The 10,124-nt window shown below is 62.9% G+C and overlaps 1 protein-coding gene across 1 annotated transcript in view; it reads left to right on the plus strand.

The window, feature by feature from the left end:
* LAMB2 (laminin subunit beta 2) overlaps positions 1–9,881 on the plus strand; it is a 10,454-nt gene extending 573 nt beyond the window's left edge. The window contains exons 3-34 of the mRNA XM_015640497.1: positions 10–173; positions 265–400; positions 582–655; positions 744–932; positions 1,008–1,071; positions 1,947–2,149; positions 2,237–2,357; positions 2,658–2,846; positions 2,917–3,096; positions 3,173–3,285; positions 3,373–3,452; positions 3,530–3,665; positions 3,839–3,994; positions 4,108–4,235; positions 4,316–4,433; positions 4,550–4,742; positions 4,817–4,960; positions 5,066–5,297; positions 5,373–5,536; positions 5,616–5,837; positions 6,369–6,583; positions 6,671–6,767; positions 6,836–7,208; positions 7,280–7,464; positions 7,540–7,781; positions 7,848–8,051; positions 8,144–8,288; positions 8,591–8,798; positions 8,880–9,021; positions 9,111–9,287; positions 9,364–9,523; positions 9,608–9,881. Coding sequence (XP_015495983.1) covers positions 10–173; positions 265–400; positions 582–655; positions 744–932; positions 1,008–1,071; positions 1,947–2,149; positions 2,237–2,357; positions 2,658–2,846; positions 2,917–3,096; positions 3,173–3,285; positions 3,373–3,452; positions 3,530–3,665; positions 3,839–3,994; positions 4,108–4,235; positions 4,316–4,433; positions 4,550–4,742; positions 4,817–4,960; positions 5,066–5,297; positions 5,373–5,536; positions 5,616–5,837; positions 6,369–6,583; positions 6,671–6,767; positions 6,836–7,208; positions 7,280–7,464; positions 7,540–7,781; positions 7,848–8,051; positions 8,144–8,288; positions 8,591–8,798; positions 8,880–9,021; positions 9,111–9,287; positions 9,364–9,523; positions 9,608–9,744 — 5,291 coding nt within the window. The 3' untranslated portion in view covers positions 9,745–9,881. The remainder of the gene's footprint in view (positions 1–9; positions 174–264; positions 401–581; positions 656–743; positions 933–1,007; positions 1,072–1,946; positions 2,150–2,236; positions 2,358–2,657; positions 2,847–2,916; positions 3,097–3,172; positions 3,286–3,372; positions 3,453–3,529; positions 3,666–3,838; positions 3,995–4,107; positions 4,236–4,315; positions 4,434–4,549; positions 4,743–4,816; positions 4,961–5,065; positions 5,298–5,372; positions 5,537–5,615; positions 5,838–6,368; positions 6,584–6,670; positions 6,768–6,835; positions 7,209–7,279; positions 7,465–7,539; positions 7,782–7,847; positions 8,052–8,143; positions 8,289–8,590; positions 8,799–8,879; positions 9,022–9,110; positions 9,288–9,363; positions 9,524–9,607) is intronic.
* Positions 9,882–10,124: the final 243 nt, after the last annotated feature.

Here is a 10,124-nt window from a genome sequence, read left to right on the forward strand (position 1 = left end):
GCTCCGCAGGGCTGGGGGTGGCCCTGGCCCCCGATTCCCCCCAGGGCTGTGCCCGCGGCAGCTGCTACCCGGCCACCGGGGACTTGCTGGTGGGGCGAGCAGCCCGCCTGAGTGCCACCTCCACCTGTGGGCTGCGGCGGCCCCAGCCCTACTGCATCGTCAGCCACCTCCAGGTGAGGGGGACGGGGCCTGTGGGGACCGGACGAGGATGAGGGGCACGGGACAGGGTTGGGGACACACATCACTGAGCTTCCCAACTCTCAGGAGGAGAAAAAGTGCTTCATCTGCGACTCGCGGCGGCCCTACGATGCCCGCACCAACACCAAAAGCCACCGCATCGAGAATGTGGTCACCAGCTTTGCCCCCCGCCCCAAGAAAGCCTGGTGGCAGTCGGAGAATGGTGAGCAATGGGTGGGGGTGCTGGGGCATCCTGTCCTGTCCCGGGGGGCTCTCCTTCCCTTCCTCCCACACTGAGGAAGTGTGACTCAGCCTGTGGCCGCGGCCGCGCCCCTGGACCACTGCCGGCTGGGGGGACGAGCCCCCGGGACCTGTGAGCGGGTGCTTCCACTTGTCATCCCCAGGTGTGGAGCATGTCAGCATCCAGCTGGACCTGGAGGCTGAGTTCCACTTCACCCATCTGATCATGACCTTCAAGGTGGGTCCCAGCATGTGGGACAGGGCAGGATGTAACGTGCCCTCAGGGACTGTGGGGCTAGCCCCTATCCTACCTGGGTGTCCTGCAGACCTTCCGCCCCGCGGCCATGCTGGTGGAGCGCTCAGCCGACTTTGGGCACACCTGGAAAGTGTATCGCTACTTCGCCTACGACTGCGCTGCCTCTTTTCCCCACATCCCCCATGGGCCCCCACGCCACATTGATGATGTCGTCTGTGAGTCTCGCTACTCTGACATCGAGCCCTCCACTGAGGGGGAGGTGAGGCCCTAGTAGTGTCCCAGGAGAGTCAGGGGATCCCCTGCACTGCTCTCATCACCTTGCTATCCCTTCCAGGTCATCTACCGGGTGCTGGACCCTGCCATCCCCATCCGGGACCCCTACAGCCCTGCCATCCAAAGTGAGTTGCCAGCCATCTGGGCTCCTGCTTGGCTGCTCTATTTTGGGCGTAGCTATTTTGGCTGCTCTCTCCCTGCTCTGGGCCCTACACAGGGGTCAGGACCTGATCCAGCCTTCAGGGTCTTGGGCTCCTCTGCACCCTTCCTTATGAGAGCAGCTAAAGGTCAGGCTGCATTGGGTTAAATGGAGGAAGATGGCTGTGCCGCGGCTGAGTCCGTCACCACCTGTGGTTTGAGATAGAGAGTCAGGCTGGGCACAGGACACAGTGGGTTAATCACTCAAGGCTAAATTTAGACTGGGAGCAGGAGGGGAAGAATCTGCAGGGCAGGGCTGCTGGGAAACTGCAGTTCTGGGGAAGCCATCCTGTCTTCCCAGGGCCCCCCGGCTGCATCCACCAGGCACAGCCATCTCCTGGGCAGAGCCCCCAGTGGTGAATGCCCCGAGACATATAAAGGTGCTGTGCCAAGGGTGTTGTTCTGCACTGGTGGGGTCCCAGCCTACCCCTGCTGTGGGAGTGCAGAGCCCAGCCCACGCACAGCCAGACTGTACACAACTATGTGTGTGAGAGCTGAACCCCTATAGCTATGAACAGCCCATCCTGGCTATGTACAACCACGTGCCTTTGAGCCAAACCTTGCACAGTGCTGGGCCAATACTGTGCAACACAGAAAACCAGAGCAGACCAGCCTCATATTGTGCAGCCCTACATAGACACCCCATGCTGTGCACAGCCCATCTCAGCCATACCCAGTTTCTCTGAACCAACCACAGCCTCCTGTGCCATGCACAGCCCAGCCCACCTGTGCCTGGCAGAGTTGAGCTGTGCATAGACGTGCCCAGCCGCCTTGTGCCAACTGGGGTCTCTCCCTGCCCTAGACCTGTTGCGTGTCACCAACCTGCGTGTGAACCTCACCAAGCTCCACACACTGGGGGACAACCTGCTGGACTCACGACGGGAGATCCGGGAGAAGTACTACTACGCGCTCTACGAGCTGGTGATGCGCGGGAACTGCTTCTGCTACGGGCACGCTTCTGAGTGTGCCCCACTCAGCGGGGCCCCCACCACCACCGATGGCATGGTAGGGCAAGCCAGGACTGTGTGCCCTGCTGGAGCTAGGTAGCTGTGCCGCCTAGTCCCACAGCCCCTCACCATGGCATCCTGGCAGGTGCATGGGCGCTGTGTCTGCAAACATCACACGCAGGGGCTGAACTGCGAGCGCTGCGAGGACTTCTACCAAGACCTGCCCTGGCGCCCGGCCGAGGGCTCCAGCACCAACGCCTGTCGCCGTGAGTGCCAGGGCTGGCACCAGCCCCTGGCACAGTGAACCTGGTGCCAGAGCTGTCAGGCTGTGCTTTGCCAGGGGTTTTGGGGCGCTGTACAGTGGGATGTGGTTTGGTGGTACTGGCACCGTGCAGACTGACTGGGAGTTTTGGGGTGCTGCAAGCTGTACTTTGGGGAGATTTGGGGTTGTGGTGCTGCATATCAGAGTAAGGGGAATCCAGGCAGGGGAGGTTCGGCACTGGGGCTGCTGCCTGCCAGATGTGGGCTGTGGTGCCGCATGCCGTGCCGCGGTGCTGTCCCTGCAGGCTGTGACTGCAACGAGCACTCACGGCGGTGCCACTTTGACATGGCCGTGTTCCTGGCCACGGGGAACACCAGTGGGGCTGTGTGTGATGGCTGCCAGCACAACACCATGGGCCGTCGCTGTCACCTCTGCAAGCCCTTTTACTACAAGGACCCCACCAAGGACCTGCGGGACCCTGCGGTGTGCCGAGGTCAGTGTGGGACAGGCTGTGCAGGGTGGTGTTTTGGTGGTCACAGTGCTGACCCTGCCTGTCTCTCCAGCCTGCGACTGTGACCCTGAGGGTTCTCTGGATGGTGGGCTGTGCGACAGTGCTGATGACCCAGCCAGGGGCCTGATTGCGGGGCAGTGCCGCTGCAAGGAGCATGTGGCTGGTCCCCGCTGCGACCGCTGCAAACCCGGCTTCTTTGGCCTCAGCACCAACAACCCACAAGGCTGCCGGAGTAGGTACCAGGGTGGCACCTACTGGGGTCAGGCATGTGGTTTGGCATTGCTGGAAACTGCTGGCTCTCCATGCAGGGTGCCAATGTGACCCCCGTGGCACGATGGCTGATAGCAGTCGGTGTGACCCTGTCAGTGGGGAGTGCTTCTGCAAGCAGCTGGTGACCGGGCGCAGCTGCAACCAGTGCCTGGTGAGTGGGGCTGTGCCACAGCCCATGCACAGTGCTCAGAACTATAGTACACAGACGGCTGCTCTCTAACACCCTTGCCCTCTGCAGCCCGAGCACTGGGGACTGAGCCATGACCTCCCAGGCTGCCGGCCCTGTGACTGCGATGTGGGAGGTGCTCGCAACAACCTGTGAGTCTTTGTGGGGATGCAGAGGGCAAGGGACACCCCTCCTAACATCAGGGCTGATGGTGCTGCTGGGGTACCAGGTGTGCCATGGGGACAGGGCAGTGCCAGTGCCGCAGCCATGTGATAGGACGACAGTGTGAACAGGTGGAGACCGGTTTCTACCGCATCAACCTGGATCATTACACCTATGAGGCGGAGGATGCACGGCTGCATCAGGTAAGGAATGAAGGTGTCCCCGGAGAGGATATCAAGCAGAGCAGGGTAGTGTGTGCCCCTTTGCAGGGTCTCCAAACCAGCAGGCAGTGGTCTGCTCCCTACTCAGGGCAGAGCAGTTCCTGCTGGCCAAGGCAATTTTTAGCGTCGCATCTCAAAACACCTGCTTCCACCAGGGCTCAGTGGTGGAGCGTGAGCCCCCCCCAGATCATCCAGCTTCCTGGACAGGGACAGGCTTTGCCCGCATATTGGAAGGTGGCTGGGTGGAGTTTCACGTGAGTGATGTGCCTTTCTCCACTGAGTATGATGTCATCATCCGCTATGAGCCCCAGGTGAGCACCAGATGGTGAAACCAGAAGTGTGATGTATTGCCAGATTGGGAGGTAGTGGTGGGGCATTCCAGATGGTGAGGCTTTTTTTGACGCTGCCCCTTCTCGGCTGCTAGCACCCAGAGGCTTGGCAGGAGGTGGGGCTGAAGGTGCTGCGCCCCAGCCCTGTCTCTGCCAGCAGCCCTTGTGGAAACACCATCCCTGCTGATGACCAGCTTTCCACTAGCCTCCCATCCGGTGCCAGGTAAGCACCTCAGTAGGGCTGGGCAGTGCTGGGGCTCACTGGGGGCACATGGCTGCCCTTGCTGTTTTACCCCCATCCAGGTACGTGGTGCTGTCCCAGCCCATCTGTCTGGAGCAGGGTATCTCTTACAAACTCCGCCTGGAACTGGGCTGTGCTGCTGCTCATCAGGATCCCACTGCCAGTGTGCTCATCGATTCGGTGAGGGGCAGATGGGCAGTGGAATGGGGGACAGCAGCCCTTCAAGGGGGATAGGTTGCAGCCATAGAGAACACAAGGTGAGAGGGACATGACATTCCACTGACTTTGCCCTGCAGCTGGTGCTCCTGCCCCGTTACTCCTCACTGGAGATGTTCATTGCGGGTGACCCCAGCTCCATGGAGCGCCGGGAGACCTTTGAGCGGTACCACTGTGCCCAGCCCTTCTATGCTGCAGGACCCTCACCTGTGGCCGAGCCGTGCTTCAGCCTCCTGCACAGTCTCTCAGCCATCCTGCATGATGGGGCACTGTGTGAGTACAGCCCCACACCGTGTCCTGCACCCTGTGCCACAGCAGCTGACACTGATCCTGCTCTTTGCCTACAGCCTGCCTCTGCGATCCTCAGGGCTCTCTCAGTGCTGAGTGCCAGCCCCAGGGCGGGCAGTGCCAGTGCAAACCCAATGTCATGGGACGGCGCTGTCACCGCTGTTCACCAGGAACCTTTGGCTTTGGGCCTGGCGGGTGCCGACGTGAGTGCCAGTGGGAGAGAAGCCTGGGCATCCTGTGGCTGGGGGTGTGGGAAGGGGTGCTCTCTACAGTTCGGGGGCAGACACTCTGGGTGCTGTGCTTTCCAGCATGCCAGTGCAGCCGTGAGGGTTCAGTGAGCACCATCTGCGACAGCACCACAGGGCAGTGCCCCTGCCGTGAGGGCACCCATGGCCCACGTTGTGACCGCTGCCAGCCCGGCCACTGGGGCTTCCCTGCCTGCCGGCCCTGCCAGTGCAACGGGCATGCTGAGAACTGTGACCCTCGGACAGGCAGCTGCCTGCGCTGCCGTGACCACACAGATGGTGAAAGGTGCCAGAGGTAGGTGGGGTGAATGCCCAGACTGGGACAGGGTGCTGCCAGCAGCCCCAGCTCCTGCTGACCTCCTGCCTGCAGGTGTGCAGCTGGACACTTTGGGAACCCAGCACTTGGCTCTGGGCAGCACTGCCGGCCCTGCCCCTGTCCTGAGGGGCCCAGCACCCCTCGCCACTTCGCTGCCTCCTGCTACCAAGACAACCGTTCCCAGCAGGTTGTCTGCCGTTGCAACCCTGGGTACACAGGTGAGTACCTGCCACAGCACACTCAGTGCCTTTTGGGGTGCCCTGTCCCCCGGCACTGCCCAGCGCTGTGTGTCAGCAGGTTCCCGCTGTGACGAGTGTGCCCCTGGGTACTATGGGGACCCTCTGCAGGGTGGGCGCTGCCTGCCCTGCCAGTGCCACGATAACATCGATGTGACAGACCCAGAGGCGTGTGACCGGCGCACAGGGCAGTGCCTGCGCTGCCTCTACAACACAGCAGGGCCCCACTGTGCTGAGTGCCAGCCTGGCTTCTATGGAGATGCCACACGACACAGCTGCAGGCGTGAGTACCCACTGCCATGCCAAGACAGACTTGCCTCCAGGGCCTGATATGTACTTGGGGACCATGTGCACCCATGGCTGCCCCTGCTTTGTGCACAGTGCTGTGGAGTCCCTGCCCTGGAACAGGGTTGTCTCTTCTGCCCTGGCCCAGAACGATGGTCCAGTCCCTGTCCCCATGTCCAACTTATTCCATCCCATCTATATCCTATTCTTATGCCCATTCTTGTCCCCATTGTTGTCCCATCCCCACTGCCATCCATCTCTCCTCATCCTGTCCTTATTCCAGCTCTGTCCTGACCCTGGTCCCATCTCCATCCCATCTCCACCAGCAGTCCTCATGCTGCTCCCATTCCACCTCCATCCAGTCTCCACCCCATCCTTGCCCAGTCTCTGTCTCCATCCTGCTTCCACCCTCATCTGTCATCATCCCTCTCCTGCCTTGTCCCCATCAGAACATCTCCATCCCAATCTCATTCCCATCCTTGTCCTTATTCTCTCATCTCTATCGCTGCTCAGTGCTTCTCGGTTCCAGGTTGCTTCTGCAACCCCCTGGGCACTGATGCCAGCACCTGTGGGCCCCAGCAGTGCCACTGTGACAGGCACAGCGGGCAGTGCCACTGCCTGCCCAATGTGGAGGGCCAGAGCTGTGACCGCTGCAGCCCCAACTTCTGGAACCTGGCCAGCGGGCAAGGCTGCCAGCCTTGCGCCTGCCACCCCCAGAACTCCCTGACACCCACCTGCAACCAGGTGAGAGACAACAGGGAGAGGGGCTGGGGGGATGCGATGGTGGTGGGGGTGTGCTGCAGCCAGCTTCACCCATGCCATGTCTGTCAGTTCACAGGGCAGTGCTCCTGCCGGCCAGGCTTTGGGGGCCGGACTTGCACCGACTGCCAGGAGCACCACTGGGGTGACCCGCGGCAGCAGTGCCGAGGTGAGAACCAGTGCCAGCAGGGGGACCACAGTGGGCCCTGTGGTGCCCTAACACTACTCTCCCTGCAGCCTGCGACTGTGACCCCCGTGGCATAGCCAGTGCCCAGTGCCACCGCAGCAGTGGCCACTGTGACTGCCAGCCTGGCATCTCTGGAGTCCGCTGTGACCAGTGTGCCCGGGGCTTTTCTGGTACCTTCCCTGCCTGCCAGCCCTGCCACCCCTGCTTCGGGGACTGGGACCGTGTGATACAGGATCTGGCCGCCCGTACCCGAGCTCTGGCACAGCGGGCCAGCCTCCTGCAGCACACTGGGGCTGCTGGTGCCTTCGAGGGCACCTTCCAGCAGTTGGAGGAAAACCTGGCTGCTGTACGTGATGTGGTGGCCACCCGCAACACCACTGCTGCTACCGCTGCCCACTTGACACACACCATGGAGGGGCTGCGGTGAGCACTTGGCACAGGGCACGGTTCCCAGGGTAGCCGTGGGGGCAGCTTTTCACCCCCTTCCCTTGCAGGCGGCAGATCGAGGAGGCAACTGAGAGGCTGACACGAGTGGAAGGGGAGCTAACGGCTGCTCAGGATGCGAACTTCAATGCCAGCCACGTGCTGAACACAGTGGACAGGGGTGCCCGTGCCCTCAACCACAGCCTGCAGGACTTGGAACAGCAGCTGCACACCCTCAAGACCTCCAATTTCCTTGGTGAGCCACACCCCAGAGCCAGCCCAGGGTGGTCAGGCCATGGCCAGGGGTCTGACAGTGTCCCTGCCCCCCTAGGTGCCTATGACAGTATTCGTCAGTCGTATGAGGAGTCGCGGGAGGCCGAGCGCAAGGCAGACACCTCCACCCGTGCCGTGCCCAGCCCTGTCAGCATCTCAGCAGACACTCGTCTCCGCACTGAGCAGCTCCTGGCCAGCCACCGGGATGACTTCAATCGCCACAATGCGGCCAGCCGGCGGGCACTGATGGACCTGGCAGCAAGGGCATCAACGCTGAGCCTGCACCTGCTCAACGAGAAGGTGGGACGTAGGGAGGGGACTGGGGAACAGCACCCAGAGCTGCCCTGATCCCATGCTGCCTTGCAGGTCTGCGGTGTGGCGGGTGATGTTCCTTGTGCCGAGAGCCCTTGTGGGGGTGCCGGCTGCCGGGATGAGGATGGGCGACGACGCTGTGGTGGTCTGAGCTGTGGTGGAGCTGTGTCCAAGGCTGACAGTGCTCTGGACCGGGCACGCCATGCCCAGGAGGAGCTGCGTCAGGCTGCCAGTGACATGGCCCAGCTATCCCACAAGGTGTGTGGCACATGGGTGCTGGTGGGATCCAGTGGCAGAGCCACGCTCTGCAGCCCTTGGGGCTGGCACCAAGGGTCTCTGCCCACTCTCAGGTGGCAGAGGCCAAGGGGAAGGCAGACGAGGCCCGGTTGCGAGCACAGGCAGCACTGGACAAGGCAAACCAGACCAGAGCCCGTGTGGAGAGCTCCAACAAGGAGCTGAGGGAGCTAATCAGCCATGTCAAGGCCTTCCTGAGCCGTGAGTGCCGGCATGCCGGGAGGGCTGGCCACCCCTGCCCAGGGCTTTATGGCTGTGCACCTGCACCACCGTGCACTGACCCTGCACGGCACCGCACTGAATTGTCCCAACACTGCATGTGGGCTGTGCTACCCCTGTCCTCGTGCTGCATTGCATGGTCCCTGCCCTGCCCCAACCATCCTGTGCCCTCCAGCCATCTCTGGCCCCCCTGCCCTGTCCCATGTTCCCCTCTGCCCTTTGCTCTGCCTGCCCCCTCCACCCCTGCGTACCGTAGGGAACACACTGACTGCTTCCACCTGCAGAGGAGGGGGCTGATCCTGAGAGCATTGAGGTGGTAGCCAGTCGGGTACTGGAGTTGTCACTCCCCGCTGCACCGGACCAGATCCACCGCCTGGCCGAGGAGATCAAGACGCGGGTGCGCAGCCTGGCCAGTGTGGATGCCATCCTGGAGCAGACAGCCGGTGACGTGCATCAGGCTGGGCAGCTGCTGCAGGATGCTCAGCGGGCCAGGTGAGCCCAGGGACATGAAGACACAATCCTTCCAGGGACCCCCAGCCCAGGCTATGCTGAGGCCTTTCTGTCTGGCCGCAGGTCACGGGCAGAGGGAGTGCGGGGCACAGCCGAAGCAGTGCAGCAGGCGCTGGAGGAGGCACGGCAAGCCCAGGGCATGGCCGAGCAGGCACTGCAGCAAGCTGCTGGTGACATCCAGCACAGTGAGAGAGCCCTTAGCATGGTAAGAGCCCCATCGCTATGACCATGGGACCCCATCCCCACCATGTGGTCAGTGCAACCACACTAAACTCCCATGCCACCAATCCCCAGATGCAGACCCAGACAGGAAATGCAGAGCAGCAGCTGGCAGATGCCATGGAGCAGATTGGGATCCTGGACAGGCAGACCGATGCCCTGAAGGTGAAACGTGCAAACAACAGCCTGGCAGCTGCACGTGCCCAGGAGGCAGCCAGCAGTGCGCGGGACCGAGCCGCTGAGGCCAAGCAGGTGGGTGATCAGGGGCCACCAGTGTGGCAACAGTGCTACCCCAACGATCCTGCTGACCAGCCCCATTGCCCAGCAGATGCTGGAGGGACGACTTCGGGACCGGTACCGGACAGCACAGGAGCTGGTGGAGCACCGGGCGCAGGGCGCACAGCAGGCGGGCAGCCGGGCACAGCAGTTACGGGAGGAAGCTGCAGGGCTGCTGCAGGATGCCCAGGGCAAGCTGCAGCGGCTGCGAGGTGAGGCCGGAGGGGGAGTGCTGGGGCGGTGGTGGGGGCAGTGGTGGGGAGCAGGGTTGACTCATGTTCTCCCTGTCCCTGCAGTACTGGAGGAGGAGTACGAGCGGAACGAGCGGGTGTTGGATGCCAAAGCAGCCCAGCTGGGCGGGCTGGAGGCCAGAATGAGGGAGGTGCTGGCCACCATCAACCAACAGGTCCAGATCTACAACACCTGCCAGTGATCCCCCGGAGGGGCCTGGACCCCCCTGGAGCACCCAGCTGCCTGCTGCCCATCCTCCGCCTGCCCCCGCAGCGGGAGGCGGGTTGGGGGCTGCAGGGTACCCCCGTGTGAATAAAGTTACAGAGCAAGACCGCCTCATCTCTGCCCCGTGCCGTGGGCCGTCTGCCCCGGGAGCCCACAGCGGCTTCCCCCGGGGTGGGAGCTGGCCGCCACCGGGCGTGGGCACAGCGTGGCTTGGGGTCGAGCGGTGGGGCGGGAATCGGCAGCGGGGCTGGGGGGCAGAGCACACCCGGGGCCCCCACAGACCAGGCCGGCACTCCCACGGATCAAAGCCGGGTAGCACAGGCAGACCCGGAGTGCCCGCGGGCAGAACCGGGACGC

Source organism: Parus major, chromosome 12 (assembly GCF_001522545.3).
Source record: "Parus major isolate Abel chromosome 12, Parus_major1.1, whole genome shotgun sequence".
NCBI lineage: Eukaryota > Metazoa > Chordata > Aves > Passeriformes > Paridae > Parus > Parus major.